The sequence below is a fragment of the Coloeus monedula genome, assembly GCF_965178545.1.
Source record: "Coloeus monedula genome assembly, chromosome: 1".
In the NCBI taxonomy this organism is placed as follows: Eukaryota; Metazoa; Chordata; class Aves; order Passeriformes; family Corvidae; genus Coloeus; species Coloeus monedula.
In genome coordinates, this window is record NC_138781.1 from 155,766,015 (window position 1) to 155,789,902 (window position 23,888).

Below are 23,888 nucleotides of genomic sequence, written 5' to 3' on the forward strand. Positions count from 1 at the left end.
GTGATTCAAACCTCTGAACTCACCTATCATGCTCTTTATCCACCAGATGGTACCTGGCTCTGAAGGCCACCAGGTGTGCATAATATGCTGGTGCAGGGATGGAGACGGAGCGCGTGCAGCGTACGTACGTATGGCACAGCTGGTAGGTGAGGATCTGCAGCTCATCCGAGGAGAAGCGATTGTCATCCCAGAGCACGTGATAGTGAGAAGGTCGGCTTGTTCCCTGGAGCCAGATCACAGAGCAGTCAGCATTCCCAAAACATCTCCTAACTTCCACCCCTGCAGGGAACTGCAGTGAAACAGCCGCTTCCTCCGAAGTCACAGGGAGCAGTTCTACACATCTCAGCTAATTTTTCCTTCAAAAGGCAAACCACCTCCTTCCTTGCTCCCCATCAAACTAATCCCTTCCCCTTTTCTTTGACAGGATTGTTTTCCAGAATTTCATCTCTGAAATTAAATGATCATACTGAAATGCAATTTCATGTTGAAAACCTCAGACCGGACAAAAAGCCATCAGATAAAGCAGCTTTAGGCCAAACTTTAACAGCTAAAAAGTTACCATGCCACACAAAATGTCCTACCTGGATCCCAGCATGACTACACAGGTAGAAGTCAAACTCTGAGGGGTGGGTGATTTTTGTGTCTACTGTGGTACCAGCTGGAATGTTTCCACTTTTTCCAACCTGTGTGAACAGGACATACAAAGACACTGAGGCACAACACAAAGGGCTTTTTTTTTTTCTTTTCAGCTATATAGCCAGGAAAACAAACACAAGGAAAACATCTATAAAAAGCAGAAAAGTGAAGAAAGAATATGCAAAACTGAAATTTTGTTCCAGCTTACAATCTGGAGTGTCTCTACTATGGAGAAAGAAAAGAAGAGACAAGCAGCAAAATCTTCTTAGAAATTACCTAAAAAGATTTTTTTTCTGAATAATGTAAAAAGAAGTTCCTGCAACTGATTTTTCAAACTCTTTTCACCTTCCCACTCCAGGACAGGAGTAACTTTTCCTGTTTATATGTGAGAGGGGACAATCCTTCCTTGTCAGACAGGCCACCTCTTCCCTCAAAAACTCTTCAAAGCAGAATGTATAAATATTCTTAACTTTCAAACAATTTAACATCCATAATCACAGCATTTATTAATATAACAACCACCTTCATGTCAGTTTTGGGAGTTACTAACTATTGCCTTGAAGCCTAGTGGGCTCCAAGTGCTCCCACAGAGAAGCCTGGCAGAAGGAAAAACAATGTGGAAGGCCCAGTCTGTGAGCAGAGCTTTGCCATGAGGAACTCTCCATTCTCAGCAACAGCTCCATCCTGCACTTTGGGAGTCTCCTCTTCACAGTAAGTACCAAGAATAAACAGGAATTGGTGACTTGGCTGCCTGCTGGATGTTTGTGGGTCCCAATCAGAACGTACCCGTTCGTTTTTATCCGTGCAGAAGAGTCTGGTGTGGTGCCTTTTCTGCACAACTATAAATGTGATGCCAGGCTGATAATCCTTCTCCAGTTTAATGCAAGCCTCCCTGATAGCCAGCAGCTCATGGTGGAGAACCTGAGCCACACACAGAGAGAAGTGTGATAAACATGAACCATTACTATCATACAAATAACTCTTATTTATCTACAGGTTTGTTTATCCACAGATAATTTATCATGTTCCTTCTTGCACTGTCACTCAGAGTAATGGGATGTCAAAGCTTTCAGGATCAAACATTAATTTCTTCCCCTGATGAGGGCAAATTACATCAGCCGTTTCCTGAGCCAGGAGAGAGCTGCTTCCATATTTGTTCAGCTCCAAGCACGAGTTTCAAACTAACAAGCTGCATGTCAAAATCTTTTTAACTGCCAAATACAAATGAACATTTAATTAGGCTGCTGAATACACAACAGACTAATTATTTTTCAGACTAGTACAAGGGATAAAAACCAGAAGAGCTCAGCTGCTCTTTCCCAGCTCTGTGCAATCCCGTGCAGGACTACAGACATCAATAATAAGGAAAGTGGAACAAACCAAAAAGCAATGATTTGGAATGTGGGTTAATTATGCATGAAAAATTCAGTGAAGACCAGTGATAACTCAAAAAAGGATACATCAAAATCTCATACAAAGATGATTTTATCAATTCAAGTTTAGCAAGTGACCTTTCCTCTCTTCCCCCTGGATTTTGAGAAGCTGACTCAATTCTGTATCTTTTATTTACATACATAAATACTGGAAAGAAAAGTGTATATAAGGGTCTTCAAAATATATTAAAAAATATTTCATAAAATATGGTACTTGCAAGCAAACATAATAAATATGACAAAGTATCTGATGAGTTTTATCCAGAATAAAAGCGACTGAAAATCCAGTATTTATTATTCCTGGTTGAAAAAAAACACATTATTTTTCCTTACTGCCTAAGTTCCATGGGATACAGTCTGACTAATAGATCCTAAATAGGAAGCAGATGTGGAACATAATTTGAGTGCTAAAACTACACTTTTCACTTATAATTCTGTAACAGGGAAATATTTTAAAGGGGGAAAGTATTTTAAAAAGCACATGAAAAATATGGAAACACTTCTCCTGCCTGCTTGGTTAGAATCCAACAAATTTGTTGAGGAAGATTTGTTGAGGTTGTACTTCTTTTTGTAACTCCAACCACAAAGGTGGACTTATATAAATCTCCATTAGTACCACAAAACTACACCATCAGAATTTCAAAAAGACAAATATCACCTGTTGGAACTGCCCCTCAGAAACACCATCTCTGTAGAAGATGATGCGAGTTGGTTTGAATCTTGTTGATTTGTAGAACTGGATAAGCAATTCCCTGACCATGGCAGCCAAATCCTGGATGATTTCCTGGCGGTGCTGCTGCACCCGGACGGTGGCACAGTAACGGTTGGGATGAGCATCCATGCTTCCTACAACCTGGGGAAAAATGCTTAGCATCAAACCAAAAAGCACTTTAATAAAGGTGTTTCATGAGATAACTGCACTGTCTTCAACAGTATCTTGCACGCTGAGTGGTTGGCCTGGCAAAGATGAAGTGGAAATCAAAATGTGCTTGGAAACAGCTTTGGGTTTAGTCCACCTGTGGCAGCACACCCTGCTGAAAAAGAAAACTTGTTTTAAATCTAAAAGACTCATTCCCTATTTCCACCTACAAGCACTTAAAAAATCAAATACAGTTTGGAGCACTGATACCATGAAACCATTAATTTAGTTCAGACTACAGCACAGGAATTTGAACTCTGGGAGACCAAGTCTGTTTTTTGGATCCATCAAACTGAAATGGTGAGGGACCACAGAAATATCCACACTGTTCACCAAAGGAAGGGATTTTTCTGTTTATGAAACATCAACATTCATATACTGTAAAAGTGGAATGGGACTTAAAAATAAACAGACAAAAAAAAAAATTAAAGCCAGCACTGAGCATATCTCCACCTGGCTTTCTCTGGACACACAGGTGTAACTTTTTAAAACAGATGCCTAACATCACCAAAGATCTTCATTATTAAACAACCCTGAGTAGCCACTACTGGTGTTTACATAACACAAACTAAAGACCATTCCCTGTAGTTAAGAAGCACATTTCCAACAGATTACTGCACATTTTGTGTTTTCTGGAAGCGTGAGTCCCCAGAAACCACAACTGAGCCACCCTAGTTCCCTATCAGCAATGAAGAAATTCTGAACATTTCTAAGTGCTGAAGAAGCAGATTAAAACATGCACCAGCTCATTACAGGCTGCTGATAAATATCAGCTCCCAGAAAAGCTCCTCTGTGTATCAGCAGCTCTGGCATTTTACAAGCTAATATACACATATAAGTAATTAGCATCAGAGCAAGCTCTCTGAAGTTTCATTAAATTCCTGCAGAAAAATAATTTACAGTGCTATAATTAGGCAATCAGATGCAATGGGCCACAAAAGGAATGAAAGCAATAAAATGCATTAGAGCTGAGCAGCAGGAGGGAGCTGGGGTGAAAGACCAGGACACAATTTACTCACTGCAGCAATGGAAGGTTTTTTCCCATCCCCAGCTGGTGGGTGAGTTACGTCTGCACCAAGGAATATGACAGGCTGTTGGAATACTGGGGGTCTGGCAAAGAGAAGGGAGATTTGTAAGAGCAGCAAGATTTATGCTTAATAAAGCACATTAAAACTCAAATAAACAGTACTCTGTACTCCTGCAGTGAATTCATCAACAACTGGCACTTGATCAGAGTTGGTCACTTGTCCTGTGGCAGTAATTAAAAATCCTGATTAAGGTTCTCATGCTAAATACTTAGGCAGATTTTGAAAGCATAGCTAATTGTAGCTCTTATTACAAATTAGTTTAAAAATGTATCTAGTTTTTTTCTACCTTTCAGAATTGCAGTTTTTATTAACTGGATCGTGGAAAGGAGTAAAGGTTGATCCCTTAGTAACAAAAGGCATCTGAGAAAATTGAAGGACTGTGGACATATTGAGAACCTATGAATAAAATTTTTTTTTCCAAATAAAAAACAGTCTTGGTAAGGAAGTCCAAAACTTGTAGGTATCAAAGTCATTATTTGCAAAGTACATTTTTTTAAAACTGTGCTTGAAAGTTTTAAACAAATATTTAGGTTAAGATATTAAACCATGGCACCTAGAGAGGAACACCAAAGCACTACAACACAAGTTTTAAGCTTCAACTCTATTCCTCAATAACACAGTTTCATACAGGAAATCTTGAGAATGTTGGGGATTAGGCTTTTTTTTTCTTGTTTCTTTTTTTTTTTCTCTCAGGGAATTTTCTTCCCATTTTTTGCCTAAAAGATGATGAATAGACTGTACTTAAGAGACAAAAAACATAGCTGGGTGTCTTGGAATTCTGTTAGTTTCTTGCTGTTGTTTGGGGCTTTTTTGTTACTGCTGTTACTGTTGGTTGTTTGTCCATATATATATATATATATTACATATATATTGTGTGTATATATATATATATCCAAGTAAAGAACTGTTATTACTTTACCCATATCTTTGCCTGAAAGCCCCCGTAATTTCAAAGTTACAATAATTTGGAGTGAGGGGGTCATCTTTTCCATTCCAGGAAGGTTCCCACTTTCCTTGGCAGACACTTGTCTCTTAAACCAGCAGTTTTTGGTGCCCAATGTGGGGCTTGAGGGCACTGAGAGGAAAGGGTGAAAAAGGAGCAACAGTTCCTAGGTAACCTAATTTTTGTTTGCTGAATATAGAAACCTCGTTAGGCAGCACCTTGTGGTCCAGCTTACCCTGCTTCAGGTGGCACATGGTTGTGGCTACATTTTTCCCATTTGCAGCTCCTTATCTAAGCATGGGTCCTCTGACTAAGGCTACACTTTGCACTATGGGTCAATAAGGTGAGGAATTCATGGATTTTAAACTTCCTCTGGAACGTGGGCACATAGCTAAATGAGTATCGCAGACGAGATTGTCTTTGGGGTTTCATTAATAATGGTACCCATTGTGAGGAAGCAATATGGGGAGGGGGGTTTCCCCAATCCTTCACCCATTTGTTTGGACGCACTCCACCAGCTTTTGAAGCACTCAAATTTTCTCTAGATGCTCATGATACCATACAATGGCTGGTGCTGCTGATAGGCCTAATCTATTTAGCATTTAGAGATAAGGGGGGATTGTTTTGGGTAACCACCCTGACACCTACCCCAGAGACTAGGGATGCTGCCCAGGAGCAGGCCACAGGGGCCAGGGACACTGCCCCACAGCCTGATCCTGCCCCACAGTCCACCTTAGAAATGAACCACCCAGACTGGATGGGGGTATAGGAGGAGACAGGCTGGGTGCTGAGGGAATACTCTTCCTCAGCTGGTGGGAAGCCCTCTTCCTGCCTCAAAGAGGGAAAGTCCGATGGTGCAGCCATGGAACCAACAGAGATTACAACTGTCCACCTAAAGGTTCCACCTAAAGCATCCTTGACCCAGGACTCAAGTACTGATCAGGTTTCGGGAGGCAGCCAGGACCCCTTCCTCTCTGGGAGGTACTTTTAATGAATGTAAGAGAGAGGATTGTTCAGAGAGACAGACTGTAGGAGCACCATCACAGAATGCCCTGGAAGACCACTGAGGAAGGGATCCAACAGCTGAGAGAAGTGGCAGCACTAGAGGTACTTTTTGGAAGGGACAGACAGCACGATAATGACCCTGACAAGGTCAGGTCACAGGGGAAATACTGGGGCACCTGGCACATCTAGGGCCATCCCAATACTCCACCTTCATGGCAACACTGAATGTTGAGGACACCCGAGAGACAGTGGGCTCCACAGCCAGCAAACTCAGGAATTTTGAGAGCACAGTCCAGGGCCTGATGCAGGCTCACATCTCCTCTGTGGTTAAGAGTCTCAAAGAGAAGAATGTGGACCAAAAGAAAAGGCACTACTGTTCTAGATGGTCTCTGTTTCTGAAAACTCAGAGCAAATAGAATATTAGAGATTTTTCATTCTAGTGACAGCTGTGTACTTCAGTGGTCAGATCGTAAAAACAATACCTTTATTATAAATTTCAACAGAAACAAGTATTCCTCTCCTGTCTTCATAACTTAACTTTTGCAGGACTATTTATTAGAAGCCAAAACAGTTTGTCTGAAGAGTCACTTAAGCCACAGTGCTATGGCTGCAGATGAAAGCTCCCAGTTATCTCAGCATGACACACACCCTCTCTGCAATACAATAACCTCTTCCCCTTTGAAAGATGGCTTACCTTCCCTGTGGCAGTAGAATGTTATTTACACCTCCTAATTTGACATTTATTTTTAAGCAAAGGTTGGACAGAGTTTGTGGTGTTGTTCTTTGGACGTTTTTCATCTGCACACACTGAGTGGCCATCCCCAGCACCGTGTCGCCAACGCGCTTCACCTCCGCTACAGAATGGAGAAAAACCGAAAAAAGTATTTGCAAACTGCAAATCAAACAATGGAGGAGACTTAAACTTGATGCCAATTCACTACACCTGGAGTTTTAGCAAAGTGGTGCTTAAGCTTAAAGGAACACAATGAATCCTACTCCCCAAATCCAGAACCTCCCCCCAGGTCTGCTCTGCTCCACCTAACTGGGTCCTAAATGCAGTAACTAAAGGCACTGTTCACTTATATTAACTAAGAATTTTTGAATTAATTCTTAGTTTAGAATGTAGCATTATATCATCAGCTTTGGCTAATGATATGGGTACTGTGGATATTAGGATGATGAGCACTTGTTGCATTATTAAACACAGGACTAGCAACAAAAACCTAACAGTAAAGTGCTGAGTAATATTCAGCCAAGCAGTTTTATCATCAGTTCATCACTGCAAGTTTATCACCTGCATAGAAAAGTGGCCAGTTTAGCAGACAATGGTCCATAAGAACTCCCAAGAAACTCATTCAATACTGTACAATTCCAAAGGTTAAATCAAATCCTATTGTTAACAATAAAAATGAGACTTGAAGGCTTTCAGAGAGCCCCATACTCTCACACTCTGGGAAGAAATCTAGGCTCCAAGACTGGCTCAGAGAAGATGAACCCCTCTCTTTGGCAACAGGAGGGGGAAAAGAGCAGGGTGGGAAGAAGAGAAAAGACAAGACTGTGGGTATAGGAAGTGCAGGGTATGGAAGAGCATAGGGAGAAAATAAGGAGAGATGATTAGAGGGGGCAGAAATAACTGTAATTAAATATAATGACAAGGAAAGAAGATGAGAGCGGTACCACATCCTCTCAGTGGTTAAGTAGAGGAAAAGAATTCCCTTTTAATGCCAAGCAGGAATAGTAAAAATGTCATTTTGCACCAAATTTCTATTGTACAAATTAGAGACGAGCCACCTCCTTTGCAAGGCTGAATTCAAGGGGGAAGAAAAAGGTACTATTTCCTTAAGATTCCTTGCTTAATCTCTTTTCATCTTGTAAGAGATAATAATAAAGTAAGAAAATTATTTTGTGCTATATTAAATTGGTGAGGGATGGGATAAAACAACTCTGCAGCTGCTTGGTAGATCTGATCCACCGGAGAAGAGACCATGTAGCTATGAGAGAAAAACAGTGGATGCTGCTCCAGCTGGGCAAGGTTAAGTGAAAAAAAGAGGGAGGGAGGACAGGAAAACAAGTGGTCCTGCCTATAGGAAGAGCTGGTTAAAACAAAAATGCATGGTTTATACAAAACATATTAAAACCCATGTGTGTATGCTATGTAAAATGCACTAAATTGTCACTCTTTCCAAAAAACAGTTTAGTTTGCTGAGTTTTCACTTTCCATGCATCTGTATCCTCGCAATCCGAGTTTAAAAACTGAAATAAAAGGAAAAATAGACAGAAATCTCCTTCACTCGACACTTTTTGCCAAAGGGAGATTGTGTGAGTAAGCAAAGATGTTCTAAAAGCTACAGAGTTCTTGAAGTCATTACTTCTTCAGTCACTTGGAATTTTCAGCACACAAGTTTTATTAAGTATATTTTAATTCACCACCTATCAATGTCAATCTCACCAAAGCCCTGGGTTGGCTTTCTCACAACCTCCACCTCAAATGCAACCAGCAGGAAGAATAGGGAAAAGCAAATTAAAAGCACAGAAAAAATAATGAAAATAATTAGGGCTTAATATAAAACACCATGCAGCACAAGAAAAACAACAAAATTAATTTACAGCCTATTCCCTAACTGGAATTTGTAGAGTTAAACCAGCATTAAACCTCTCTCCTCTGGGTACTTCACAAAAACCACACGAACTGTGACTGAAATGCACCATTTCCACTCACTGACCATAGACTGGTGTTTTTCCTGGCAAAATGACCACGACAAGCTGCAGCCCAGTGTAAGTGTTCTTGAGGTGTCTGAACATGGGCTCCACACTGTCAGCTCCCTGGGCGTATTTACAGAAGCAGGGCTGCCCCTGGATTGGCATTCCAGCATCCCTGGAAATCTTCCGCAGCTGTTCTGTGAAGGACCTGAGGAATGCAAACAAATACATTACATTAGCAGGTAGTAAAAACCCATCTTGATATTTGATCTTATTTTTAATGGAACAATCCTGTTAAACTTGCAGAGTTGTGCTGTCCAAAAACCTGGGAATTTAACCCCAAGTGCATCTTTAATTGACAGTGCCTGTGTAGTCACTGAAGGAAAGACAGGAAATATGCTGTATAAATAACACCATTAATAAAAAAACTCATTTCCAAAGAAAATTCTACCCGATTTCTATGGGAAATATAGAATAAACTACTTTTTGCAAAAAGACTGCAACAATTACGATGTAGGATAGCCTGCTCTTCCATGTGTTACCACTAAAAAAAGGGCTGGAGTTCCTCCCTTTTTTCTTGATGAGGAAAGCAACCAAGTTACCAGCAATTGTTTCAGTGAATTGCTTCAGCATCCATAATAATGCACAATTTCACAGACACCAGAGAAAATGTGTATCCCAGAGCTAAAGGCAAACCTTCTCCTAGGCTGGTACAAAAAAAGTCACCCTTTGATGGAATTGGTCAGATATGAAGACAACCTAACTCCTTCAGAGTCTTCCATCTGTGAGCCTCTTTAGCTCACTGATAAAAGCCCATTTTTATTAAGTTGGGTGGCCCCTCCACAGGTGTTTAAAAGTTACTCATCTTCACCACAGGATGCCACTGACTGAGAGGGTGTGAAGATTTAGTTTCTTCCAAACCCATTGTTAACTTGCATGAATCATAACAGGCTGTGAGCTTCAGCCCTGCAGCCTGAGGCTCCTTGCAGAAAATGGGTATTTCCTCCGGAAAAACAAGCACCCACTATAGCAGAGTATGGCAGTACATCTCCCCATCCCTGGAAGTGTTCAATGCCAGGCTGAAAGAGGCTTGGAGCAACCTGGGATAGGGGAAGGTATCCTTGCCCGTGGCAGAGGGTTGGAACAAGATGATCTTGAAGGTCCCTTCCAACCCAAACCCTTCTGTGATTTCAACATTCAAGTCTAAAATAGCTCAAGGTTTGAGCCTTTAAAAGTCCATCTGGAACTACAATGCCTATGAGGAAAGTTTCTCTCCCTGTTCCCAACAGGTAAAGCAGGGCGATTTTGAAGACTTTTAGGGCATTTGAAGATGTTTACTCTGGTAAATCAACAGCATTTGAGTTCCAACTTGCTCAACAAGACATAACAAGAGGCCACAAGGTGGTACGGGATGCAGCCATTTTCCCAGCACGAAGCAATGTCCTTTCATGGTAAGCACAGACTCATTCTAAGCCATTCAAATAATTTTATTTTGGCTCATTATGTTGAAGACTTCTGCCTATTTCTCAAAACTGAGTAACTTGAATTACAGAGCATTTCCACCACAAGAAGCAGCAGTATGGAAGGGAAAATTCTATGGCAGCCCAGTTCTTGACATGTGCCTGGAGAGAACAAGTCCCTCCCCTCCTCACACAACGGGCAGTAAAAAGTAAGATTCTCACTGTTTGCTCATCACTTGTTAGGGAAAAATTCCCAAGTTGTTTGGCAAATCATCTGAAGGAACACTGCTGTGGCAATGCCACTGGCATGAGCAATCCCTGCCTTGCATTCACCTCCCAGAGAGCAGGTGAGTCACTGCCAGGGCAGCTCCACAGGCTGCACTTGTCCATGCACGAAGGGAAAGCAGCTGCGTGTGAGAGAAGGAATCAGACACTGATCTGGGCCTGCACACCTTCCCTGAGCCAATGGCAGATGTCACTTTTAACAATAGGCTTTGAACAATCACATCTCATCCAAAGGCAAAGAAACCAAATCTGAAAGTTTCACTCAAACTCTTCAAGTCAACAGAACAACCAGTCCTACTGATCTGGCAAATACAGCCATTCAACTTGCACATTCCAGGAACTCTGAAGGGGAAGAAGTTTTAGAGAAAAATTTTCCTTCTAAAGAAATTCTGCATGAATAAATCCACTCCATAAAACCAGGAAAGGAACCTAACAGAATACACGTTAGCTCTGACTCTTGAGAAACACTTAGTGATAAACACCCATCATTACATCATTTCAGTTATCTTAAACTCTATCCTATGGCCTCACTGCTCAGAAACCTGCCATAGAGCACAAACAGCTTTTGTTAAGTCTTATTTGGAGGATTTCCTGATGCTGGCACTGAAATCATACTGGCATCATGCAAAACACAGAGACAGAACTTTGAAAGCACTGTTAAAGATGTATTGCCATATGTTAAACAATTTGGCCAAAAATATTTTCTTCATAAATAAGTGAAATCATGACATTTACATCCATAATAAATGATAAAATCACCATCTTACACAACACACTTACTTAAGATGAACTTCAGTGCACTGGCGCTGGGGAGCAAAGCAGGCAATTGCCCAAACCTTTATTTCAATTCCAGTGTGAAACTGTTTATTCCTCATGTCCCAGACACCTTGAACTGGTGTAGCAATTGCTTTATTCTGGAAGTGGAAGGTAAAAATTAAACATTAATGCAAAACTTGGTTGATGCTAAACAAAAATTAGCTTTGCTTCTGTTTCCCCCCAACCAGCAGGTGATTTATACTCTCAGGTCATTCTCTCCCCTGAACAAACATCCATCCTATCTTGTAACAATCATTTTATCACTGTAGCAAGACAGCTTCTTAGCCAGGTGAAAAATAAAGCTCACATTGTTCATTTTTATTGCTGATCATTGCCTTTGGTTGTATTTATATATGGAAAGTAAGATTCATGCTTGGTATGGAACATTAACAAGAACCTAAATTTCTACCGTGACTTTACAACTGCTCAGTGAACTTTCCAAAGGGGAAAAGTTCATTTAAGTACTGTGAATATTTTACACATCACTAAGTAGAAGCAAATATTGGTTCAATGTCATTCACACAACTCCAGAAAAAATGTGAACAAGCTGAGAAAGGTGATCAGTTATTCAACTTGGCCCTGCCCAACACTTTTATTTCTCCCACCAAGCAGATATTACTGGGATGGATTATCTGGAGAACAAGAGATGTTATAAAGCAGCTGAAGTAATTTTGGTGATATTAATTACATTAATAAATATTGATAGATGTTTTAGACAAGTTACCATGATGTCTTTCTTCTCACCTAGCAGCAACAGCTAAAACTTCTGGGAATTTTTCTGGACACACACATGAATTTGATAATGGATCTTGCAAAGAGCTGTGTCTGCTGAAGGCAGTACCTCCCCACTTGGACTTTCCAACATTCATCTGCCATTAAGTTCCCCCAACTTGCTGGTGCCAGAATAGTTCATGAAAGCACTCCCCTAACCAGGGTCAGGCCTGGGGTACCTCAACCTGCCAGTGAAGGGAGGTTTGAGCTAATTTGCCTGAGTTGTCCAAAGAATTTTAGGCAAAAGACTCAAGATCCTCTCCCATGATTGGTTACAGAGGCACCAGAGTCTGTTGTGCACAGGGACAGAATTATATTCAGCTGGCAGTGCATGAGGTTCATCAAAAGCCTCCACAAATGAAGTTATCCCAGTTATCAAAGCTTTCATCTTGCATAAAAGTCCCAGAATATAACTGATGGAAAATCCTGTTTCTCAAGCTTATTTTAAAAGACATCACAGGAGAAAGACTATGTCAGAAAGGCGATCTGAAAAGCCATTGTAAAATAAAAACCTGTGGGTAAATACTCCAACAGGAAGGGATGACTCTGGAGAAAGATATGCAGACAGAGATGATACCTTAAGACAGCTGCCCTAAACACAGTTGCTCCACCCAGAATATTCAAAACCAACCAGAAATTCAGGAATATTTCGGTATATTTTCAAATATATATAGTGATAATTGAAATTGTTCTTCTCCATACACATTGACTTGAACCACTATTTGCAGGCTGCTTCTTGCAACACACAGTGTAAGAGTGTTTGAGGCAAAAAAAGGCATTTTTAACCCAGTTTTACTTTCAGAAATAAAACAGCAATTGAGGGAGATGCAAAATGGCCAATACATTTAAGGACTTTGAGAACCTAAATGTAAATTCCAAACATTACACCTATGACAGCTCTCTCATGGCACACAACACAATTAATTTAAAATAAACACATTACAGAGGCCACTACCAGGTCCAGCTGATGCTGGAAGCCATCACAGACTGTACAGAACCCACTGGACATACCCTGCCTCCATAGAGGATTGAGGGAGGCTGTAGGACTCTGCCAGTCACGTCTGTCATTTCATCCTTGACCATTATCCCAAATTCTCGGACGTAAGGATCAGTGTTGAAACTCGCACTCCGCATCTGAAATTGTAAAAATATACAGAGCCAAGCTCATAACCTGTGTGCAGTGCACAAACACATCAGGCCCTGCTAAGGGCGAGCAAAATTAAGCCCATTCCTACATCTGACTCCCATTTGACACAACACTCACCAATTTGCTGATCTCTTCCTGCCGGTCCGGTGCTGATCTGGCAGTGGCTCGAATCATAGTGGAAGTTTGATTGTCAGTGAGTTTCTTTATGCATCTTTGTCCTGCCACTATGTTGCACACCTGAAATATCCCCACAGAAACGAAATTATAAACACAGTCCAACTGGTTTTTTGGCTTTTCTTTCACTGATGCACTACAGAATTTCTCAACATTTGGCTGCTCAAAAAAAACAGTTGGCCAACATTTGAACCCTTTTTCCCTCTGACCCCCTTCCCCCAGCCCCCAGAATTCTCTATGAGTTTACTTGCCTCCAGAGGAAGGTATGTGTGCTTCTGCTCCTGTCCAACTTGTAAACACGGAAGGTGAGGGTAGCGTAAAACTAATTTATGCCTGTCCTTAAAATACTGAGCTACAGTGCATTCAACTGTTTGTCCATTCTCCTGCTGAAGTGGGAATCTGTTGGAAAGCAAATATGAAAACAGCTATTACTCCATGCAAAATACTTTCCCACAGTTCCTTAGTACACTTCTGGGCACAAGTTAAGCCTACTGGAAGAGGATGAAACAAAGCCCAAGCAATTAAACACCAGATTCAGATACTGAGCCGTTATCTTCTTGTATAAAGCTGATATCAGTTTTGTTTGTTATATTACTTCCTTAAAAATGGGAGTCAATGCCTCCATATTCAAGCTACCTGCAAATCTCGGGCTGGTGATTAAAAAGAAACACTTTTTCCAGAGGAAAAATAGATTGCCAATAAGCAACATTAGGAAACCAATCCCAGCTGGCACCACTTTTCTACTCCTGCTGTGGGAAACTTTAGGCTACATATAGGACACCCTGTTCTTCCAATTTTGAAGAAATCCATAAATGACAGAAAAAAATCCCCAGCCAACCAAAAAAAACCTCCCAGATCTAAACCAAAGCAATTGGTTCAAATGCCCTGATACTCATTACAGTATAAAAATAGAACAAAAAGAACAGCAAAATTGGGAAAATCCTTTGAGGTATATTTAAGGGTATTAACCAAAGAAAGCATCACTTTTCAAGGCAACTTTTCCCACCTCAGTAAGGCAGGCAAGGTATTTTTCCAGCCTGAGATGAAGCATATGCTTAAAAGGTAGGAAAATACTTTACGTTTGGTGACTTGCTGGTCGTCTGGTGACATTGCACACTCTGTACTTCCTTTTCATTTGTCCACAGTGTGTTATCTCCACCTTCAGACCTAAAAATTAGAAAGCACAAATCACCATTTTTCCAAAATCAAGGTGTCAGCCCTAAACTGCTACAAAAGACCTGTAAAACAGTGTAATAAAGCCATTCTATTTAGCCCCTAACAGCAGCCCGGACAGAACTCAAAAAGCAATCTACAGTCTTAAAATTCAAACTCCTGAGCTTCAGCCAAAGTTCAACCCAGAATTTCAGAGCCAAGAAGAAATCCCAAAGCCCCCAGAGCTCAATGATGACGCTGAGCACATTCTGCAAATTCCAGTTCTGTACCTCTAAGGAAGCCCAGGACGGCGAAAGAACCTTGAAACAAAACCCCTTGTTTATACTTTCTGTCTAAACATACGGTGTCTGTAAGACCTCCAACTCCTGCAACTGAGCCTGAGCTAATGAACTGGGGGTGTGGGTGGAGCAGAATCCCCAAACAGCCTCTCTAGGAGCTCATGGGAATGAGGCCACAGTGAAGCAATTTGGTGCCTGATTATTTTTTCAAAACATTTACAACCAATGCAAACTCAAGATTTATTTATACTTTCCTTGCTAACTTCTGGTTGAGCAAAGATAATTTTGTTGACATTTTTTGGAAACACAAAAGGAAGGTGCAGGATGGATTTGTGGAGTTTTTAAAGTTGCTTGCTTTCTACCAGGAATACTGGGAAGGAAGGATCTTCATTTTGCAGAAGAAACCTTCAGTGAACAAAACCAGTAAGATTTCTTCCTCCTCTTTGATTCAGACACTACACACTAGAATAACTCTAATTTACTTCCAGAAGAGTATATGCAGGACAGATGCCTAAGTAGGCAAAAACACATTGCTAAATTATAAGTAAAATCTGAAATATGAAAACCCTGACATCAATAACTAGAAAAAATTAAGATTGGGTAATTAAAAAAGCATGAAATCCCAGCATTTGTAAACATTTAGAATCATCAGATTAGGAACTGAAATATCTTTGCCATGAAACTGCAATTGGCACTACTTATAGGTTTCAAAAGCGAAAAATATGAAATTTTTGTCTCCCAATAAGGCAACTGCTGTGGAAAATATTTAAAATGCAGTGGTAACACATCAGACAGAATAAAACAGCTTTATATAATTTATTACCTTTTATTTCTTTGGTAAACTTTACCCTTTGGGAATCTGTCAGAGGTTTTTGTTGTTCTTCAATACTTTTGAAGTCCAGAACTTCACAGACAAACTCAATAACTGGCTGTGCTTTGTAAAATGCAGTTGCAGACACTGCAGACAAAAACATTAATGATGTGTTACAACAATACAGAGGAAATTCTCAAGAAATCCAACAAAACAAATGGAGCTAAATTTTTGCCTTTCCATTAAGGAGCAAGAAGAAACAAGAAAACATTTTGTACTACCTACCATCAATATTTAACATCATTTTCCATAATGAAGGTCTGACTGACTGATGGAAGCCAAACCAAACTTCTCTGCCACCACCCAAAGGATTTGAGCACCCTTCTGATGCTGTAAAGAAAGATCTCCCCACAGGAGTATACCTGCAAGAAAGCAAATAAACCCACATCAGGAAACTAAAGCAAAAATTGCAATAAAGCCGTAACTAATGGAAATTCCTTTTCAAAAAGCACAGAAATGTCAGTGTTTAAAATTACCAATAATCTGAGATTCTTGGCAGGACTCAGGTTGCACCTCTCAAAATCCAGCTTGTTACAGTAAGAAATAGGCTACTACTCAAGTTTAAATTTATTTTCAGTACACCCCTTAACATATCTACTAATTCCAACAGAAAAGCATTAATAACTTCAGCTGGGCTTCTGTAAGAAAAGAATTAAAAGTCTCTGCTATTAAAATACCAATGTAATCATTTCTCCCCATACTCCGCATTATAGACATTATGTGAGGGTAAATAAGTGATATAACAAGTATTTCTGATCCATCTTTCATCTTGATAATTAAGTACTTCACATTTAATAGCAAACAAATCATATCAAGAGCCAATGTGTTCCTCTGAACAAAGGTATCTGACAGTTTGGGCTGTTTTCTGTGCTGTAAAACCTGATTAAAGTAATTTCACTTTTTTTATCCTTAACTTGAGGGTAAAATCAACATACTATAAGGCTATTTAAAGTCATTTACATATACTTAACTCATATTACCTGTTTAGAGCTTTGATATGGGAAAGTTCAGCCCTACTAAACTTTGTTCTTTAGCTTCTAATTGAATATCATTTGCACAGTGGTCTTAAGTGATTTGTTCCATGGCAGCAGAATTAAGCCCAGTTATCTCCTGGGCATGACTGAAAATGCTGTGGGTCCCACTTGAAAAACAAACCAAATAATTTTCAAGCTTTTCTTTCCTATCAAAATAGCCACAGGGGGTGACATTAATGTCCCCCTAGCATGGTAACGTTTATACAAAATTGGCAGTAAATATCTGCCCAAGGACACACAGGAACAGGGTAAGAAGTTGTCTTAAAACCACCCTTCCACATCTACCAGCCTCCAAGCACTTCCCACTTGGGGAGAGCCTCCTTCTCCAAGGCTACAGAGGAAAGAGGGAGATAGCAGAGCCCCCCTGACCTGAGAGCACACAAACATGGGCCCAGTCTGAAAACCTCTGGGGAAAGGGACTTGGGTCCAGGCTGGAAGTTCTGAATTCCACCAGATGAGCAGGAAAGCACTGACTGTCTCTTGCCTGAGCCTGCCATTGCCACACGGCCACAACTGTGGCTGGTCTATGGGAGCACCTCCTACCCAAAGAGCCACCAAAGCACTCACATCACACCTAAACCACATCAAGGTCTTCCCCTCACCTCATGGATGGCAAGTGCCTCATCACTACATCCAGCGCCTGGATGGTCTCAAATGGGACACTCGGCAGCCGGCCAGAGAGAGCATCATGTAAAGCCTGCAAACTCACACAGGACATCCACTTTATAGCCACCTTAAATATTCTGTCCTTTCCTTCTCCTGGCAGTGTGACCTCCAGCTCCACCTGCAACAATACCAAACAACAAACCAAGATGATTCTTTCCATTGAAAGGGGGGAAAATGGAAGGGGCTCGGAAGGGACGATGGATTCTTCTGAACAGCGCCACAAAGCAGGGGAGGAGACAAAAAGCAATGATGAAGCAACAGCACACATTAGGTAAAGCCTCTTTTTACAGCTACATCTTCCCAAAGGGGTATTTCAGAAGCCTGGAGTGCCTCCCAGCTGGCATCTCTCTCCCTCTGTGAGGCAACACTGGAATTTGGAGGCGCTTGGATCAATGGGGAGGTCTCAGTGAAGACCCAATAACCTGACTGCAGATCCCTAACACGTCCCAGTGCATCACCGCTCGTGTCAGCTCCTGCATGCCTAAAATAAAACATGGGCTGTCACCACCTGCCAAGATTCATGAATTTCTGGTATTTGCTCTCGAGAGCACCAGAGTGCTCTACATACTACTGCTGAACACACAGTTCAAACAAGAGAAGATAGGCAATAGAAAAACAAAACCAAAAAAACAATCACCAACCCCCCAAATAAAACAAAAAAACCACAAAACCTACCAAGCCGAAATTCTTACTTTTAAATACCCAAGAAAGAATAAACTACAACACAAGTACCAGTGATGGTACAGGCAAGAAACAGGGGCACTTCTTTCCCATGGTACACCCTACTTTGAATTTTTTGTCTAAAAAACAGTGGCAAACTACATTGTGGTAAATTACTTCAGCCAATTACTTGGAATTATTTGTAATGCTGATTTCTCCTCTTTCTTAAAACAAAGAAAGTCTGAGCACCAAAGTTCTTAAGCCGACTAAAATCAAGGCTTGTCTGAAATGATCAGAACGTCTGCGAGTGACTACAGGAAATACCACGATCAGAGTATCCTTTGTACTGGATACAAACAAAAACCTTGTATTTTCCCCTGCTAGGGAGTTTGCAATTTAAATATAAAAGGCATCCACTTAACAGGCAAACTGCAATTAGCAAAAATAATAGGTGGCCAACAGCAAACTAATATCTGCAAACATCTGGCCTCTTCAGCAATTTGCTTCTTCGGTCCAAAAATAGGAAGGAAATATAAAACACAAATAAGAAGCCTTCCCGTGTGCCCCCAAAAATGAGTTGACCATCTACTGTAGGCACACAAAATTAAGATTACAGCTGCATCTCTCCTCTAGCACAAACACCATTCCCCAGGGAGACTCGAGCAGAGGAAGGAGCTGCACAGCTGTGGGAGAGCACTGGGAGCTGAGTCTAATCGTGGGGTCACTGCTGAGAGTCTGGCCCAGAAGGTCAACCCTACTGAAAGCTGTGCAAAGAAAGGGACAGGTCTTCAGCTCACACATGCTGGAAGCTTTCCATGAAGTCTTTTTTTCCACCACACCATCAAAAAGTCTTCAACTTGCATCTCATTTACAGCAGATGGAAGATGTCTGTTGCACCTGACCTGCATTTTCCTTTAAACTTCTCCTCCAGATCAAGTTTCAGAATTCCTGCTTGAGCAAGAAGGTGTCCCTGCCCATGGCAGGGGTTTGGAACAGGACAGCTTTTAAGGTGCCTTCCCATCCCAACCATTCTATACTTATTCCCAGTACTGTTAATACACAACTCATCTGACTATTAACCACTATGGTGCCCTTAACCTAAAGAAAGGATTTAATTTTACTTTTTTTCCTCTTCTGTTTTCAATTTGCAAAACTCCTTCACTATGATGGAATGGGAGATGAAAAGGAACCTGTGTTGCAGGTGTCCCTGGTGGAAATAAAAAGCCCAGGATCTCTTCCAGGTGCCCAACTGCAAACACCAGTTAACTTTAGCAGAGATGTGACTGCTGAATTTGGCCCAGACCAGTTTTGCTGCTGGGTCTAACTCCAAATGAGTTGAATTAAGAGTTACTGCTCAAATAAGTAAGGTTTAAATACAACTTTCCTGTTTTGTTTTTTTTTTTTTTTAGTAATTAAATATCTCACCCTATTTAAAAAAAAAATCTCAAAAATATAAAAAAAAGTCCTTAATCCACATCCCACATCCAAAAGTTCACATATACTTTTAAGCACTGCTAATCAGAATTTTTTGTCTCTCAGTAATATTTTATTTATCCCACTCTGTGCTTTTGAGGACAAAGTAACACATTCATGTTTGACAAAGTAAGCAAAACACAAAAAAATTAAGACAAAGTAGTTTTAGATGGGAATTTTACTATCTCCTTTACTATTAGGGATAAACCCTAAAGCAAAATTTAAGATTTGTTTTATTATCTATCGCCAAATAAAAAAAAAAGTTACTAACCTGCTACCTTGTAGACCCACTGCTAAACTGCAACAGAGTTGACAATTTTGCAGCTAAGGGAGCTAAATGAAAGGGATTTTACTGTCAGGATGTGAAAAATCATTAAGCCTGTAGAAAAACGTCAAAGCCATTCTTAAAAAGAATAGGTCTTGAAGCTGATGGGGTCTGAATTGAGCCACACAAATCAATGTATCACTGCTTAAAAATTATAAAGATCAAACCTGACCATGTGTTTCTGAGGAATTCTTAGTATTCCTTCTTCTCCATAAAATACATGAAACATCACATGATTACTTTATCATGCTTTGAGCATACAATGTACCTTTTCTCTACTAATCCAAGAGCTTTTCCCTCCCAGGGATTCAGAGGAAAACAGATTAACAACAAACTATGGATGTAGGAATGAGCTCTGCTTCTGTCATGTGCAGAGTCTTTAGCAGTACTTCAGAAAGACAAAGTCAGAGGACCAAGTCTGTGGCCACAGACAGGATTAACATTTTCCTTCTGGAAAAGAGAATAGCCATAGGATTTCTGTATCAAACTGCTGCTCTGTTCATTCGTAATTACTGTTTTTCTAATAAAAGACTAATTAAGATGTAGGTTAAGATACATCAGTTGCTCTTGAATCTTGCTAGGTGAGAAAACTTCCAAGTTCAGGTAAAATTAAATTCCAGTTTTTGACTGTAAAAGGACGTTTTAGGGAAATACAAAAGTAGAGCAAGAATTGAATACACAGCTGCTGTTAGAGGTGACTTGGGTTTGCTGTGTAGAGCCTACAAGGAAAGAGGAGACTGTTAATATCTTCCTACCCTGGCAGTGTCCTAAACACTTCCTTCTTCTCAATGTGTACAAGTAAAAAGTAAGAAAAGATCATGTTAATATTTACACATTCCATATTTGTTCTGAAAGGTAAAAAAAAATGAAAACATTAAAGAGTGAAAATAAGGTACGATAAGGAAAGAATAAAAACAGATTTGATAACCATAAAAGCAAAGCAGAGAAGTGTTTCTATACAAGAAAAAGTTATAAAAAAAGCAGAGCTGTCAGCAAGGACAAAAATACGAGCACAGAACAACCACTATCAACAAGAGATGAGGACAGAGTGCATTAATTAACTTAAAAGAGCAATAGGAGGGGAAAAAACCTTGGCAATTTTGTGTCAGCCCTCTCTGTTTAGCATCAGTTCTTCCATTACCAATGTATACTGCAAGTAAATTAAGATCTTCCTCTTAGATTAATCACTGTATGTTCATGAATCTTTTCAATACGATCCTAAATGTAATCAGATGTGCAGTAAACTTGCTACATTTGTTATGTACAGAACAGTCAAAAAAAAACCCACCAAAGAAACCTAATCTAATTATGCAGGAGGAAAGTCCTAATACCTACAAGCTTTATAGTGGTTTAAATCATGCTTAAACCAATTTAGCACCATGTAAAAATTCCCTTCATTAAGCTAAATTTCCCCACATCTGATTTAAAACAGCTCAAGATTTATCTCTATTAGCTCCTTCCTCCAGGGTAACACTAATATATGTAGAGCAGAACAATTGAGAAAGCCCTATACCCATGGGAAACAGGGAAAAATTAGGAGTTTATTGAAAGTGAGCCTAAATGTGAGCCACAGATGAAACCAACCTGAACTACCCTCATGATAAACTCCACAACAAACACTCTCCTCAGTGACCACCCACTCCAAATAAGCATTGCTCTGGCATGATTGGGAATGATGAGATGTTCCTTCTGTCTGTGCCTGATGACCAAATCGGACTCCATTCCTGATGCTTTGGATTTTACAGCCCACACACACTAAATTATATGTGGTAAAACTGACGTCTAGGGACAGTGTGCCAGCAGGAAATGCTCTTGATGCCCCAATTCCTTTGTGTCTGTGCAAATGAATGTTGTAACCTACACCTGGGAAAAGGCTGCTTTGAAGATTTTGTTAACTCTGTCCCACCCAAAATGGTTATCAGAGCAAGTAGGATCAACTTGCATCTCATAAAGTCTCATTAGATCTGAGAATTAACTTGATCCCTGTTCATCCTCTATAGATAAACCATTTTTTACTTAACTTTACTTATTAAATGCAGAACTAGTCATAACGTCTATTGTTACTCATCCATAGCTTGTGAAGTATAAGGCAACTCTGCATGCATCCAGAGTTGTTTAAACCCCTAAGGGACTCTCATCAAGTATCCTTCCACCTTTGGCAAATACTTTGCAATCCTGTGTGCCAAACCTGTAAGAACTGGAATATTGTACGTGAAAGCAAGGGGAAGAAAATCTCTAAGACTTTTAATTATTCCTTTATAGCTTTCCCAGACATTACCTTATCAGTTAACGAAAAATAATTAACACTGGAGTAGATACTGACCTTTACTGCATGGCATTCACTTAGACTGGGGGAAAATAAAAATTACACATAGGAGATTAAGAGCTTGATTCAGATAGACCTATTAACTCTGTCAAGCATAGCACAGGCATCCAATATGAGGCAGCAAAGACCAGTCTGAACTATTTCACAGCAGCTGAATTTCAGAGGGCTTGAGTGGTTCCCAGTTTCCACATTTCTCTGTATTTCCCTTTTCCCCTTACATTCTATTTTTGTCTACTTAAGTTGCAATCAACTCCTATGAGATAGAACAGTCCTCCTCTGTAACTGTGTGTAACCCACAGCAGAAGGGAACTACTGTAGTACCAACAAGAATGACTGTGCCCTCCCTCAGGGACACACCTAAACGAAAAAAAGGCACAGAAAATTCAGTCTGGTATTAGATCACAGGTGCATAGACTAAATTATTTTCTAGGGCTTGTGTGCTAGCATGTTCTAACAGAGTCCCTTCTGCTTCAGCAGTCAATGGGCACAGGAGCAGCCACAACCAGTGCCCAAAGAGGTCACCACCCCACCCAAGTCCTCCCCAGCTGCCCCGGGGCAAAGATTGCAGGTCTTAACCTGTGCGGTGTAAACTGGCTCTCAGTCATAAAGGATTAGGGAGGAGAGGTTCCAACACAAGCAGCAGAGAGATGAAGGAGCTTCTTTCAGCTACTGATAGTGAGAAGAAGCTTAGAGTGGGCCTTGATGAGATTAGTGAGGTGACACAACAGCTTCTTGCTGCCCAAAGCAGCATTTTCCCTCTCTCCCAAATTTAACAGTGCTCTCACTTTCTCCCTAGTGCCACTCTGGAGCTTGCCTGCTGTCTGGGACAGCTGATTCAGCTCCCCAAAGCAGAAGAAACCACACCACTGGGGAGAAAGAGAGGGAGGAATGAAGTGATATAGAACAGGCAGTGACCACTGGGATAGCAACAAGCTCACGCTTGTGTCCTGGTAAAGCACACCCTGAGCAGAGTGGCAACAATACAGACATCTATTCCAGAAATAGAAAATCAGAAACAGACAATCAGTTTCTATTAGTTATTGCAAATATTCTGCAAATAACCACACCTCTAGAAATTTTTCTATTTAAAACTTACTTTATCTCTCCCAATGGGAAGTGGCATAGCTGTATAAAGGTTTTTTCTTCCATCAAACACTGGCTTGCGATCCCCAAAAATCTGGGTTTTAAAGTGCTGAACCATATGCTCCACTATTTCTCTGAAAATGCAAAAAGATTAAGTTAATCCAACTTTTTACTTTGAATGTTAAGTAGCAGACAAATACTAACACTAATATTTACCAATAGAGGCATTAGGTAACTGAAAGGGTTGTCCACTTCTGTCTATTAAAGGCAAGATTTGTTTGACTGATTTGAATTGAAAGTAAGATTTTCTCAGACTGTTTTCTTAAAGCTGCTGTTTTTAGTTTTTTTCAGATTTAAACTTTCCTTCCTCTTTTCTGTGACCTACTGGAAGTGGTGAAGTGAAAGCTCGTGCTCTCTCAAGCTCAAAACAGGTGTATGGTAGACCCTGGGGCTTCAGCTCCCCCGTCCCACAGCCCTTTCTGCAGAGGACCTTGGACCAAAGGCTCAGAAGCCTGAGCAGCTTTCAAAAATATCATTATCCCAGCTTACAGCCCCAGTGCCAGGACAACAGTTTATGCCAACAATGACAGTGAAACGTTTTGCAGCTCACTGAGGAAAATAA

At 40.5% G+C, this 23,888-nt stretch overlaps 1 protein-coding gene across 1 annotated transcript in view; it reads right to left on the reverse strand.

Moving 5' to 3' along the window:
* The window catches only part of AGO2 (argonaute RISC catalytic component 2), a 57,132-nt gene that overhangs the window by 12,048 nt on the left and 21,196 nt on the right, over positions 1-23,888 (reverse strand). Inside the window, exons 3-18 of the mRNA XM_082289410.1 lie at positions 23,280-23,400; positions 17,336-17,517; positions 15,925-16,061; positions 15,652-15,786; positions 14,457-14,544; positions 13,629-13,776; positions 13,321-13,440; positions 13,068-13,190; positions 11,250-11,383; positions 8,748-8,932; positions 6,719-6,878; positions 4,008-4,098; positions 2,728-2,922; positions 1,423-1,557; positions 582-683; positions 24-223 (exon numbers count right to left, since the gene is read on the reverse strand). Of these exons, the coding sequence (XP_082145536.1) occupies positions 24-223; positions 582-683; positions 1,423-1,557; positions 2,728-2,922; positions 4,008-4,098; positions 6,719-6,878; positions 8,748-8,932; positions 11,250-11,383; positions 13,068-13,190; positions 13,321-13,440; positions 13,629-13,776; positions 14,457-14,544; positions 15,652-15,786; positions 15,925-16,061; positions 17,336-17,517; positions 23,280-23,400 (2,256 nt within the window). The remainder of the gene's footprint in view (positions 1-23; positions 224-581; positions 684-1,422; positions 1,558-2,727; positions 2,923-4,007; positions 4,099-6,718; positions 6,879-8,747; positions 8,933-11,249; positions 11,384-13,067; positions 13,191-13,320; positions 13,441-13,628; positions 13,777-14,456; positions 14,545-15,651; positions 15,787-15,924; positions 16,062-17,335; positions 17,518-23,279; positions 23,401-23,888) is intronic.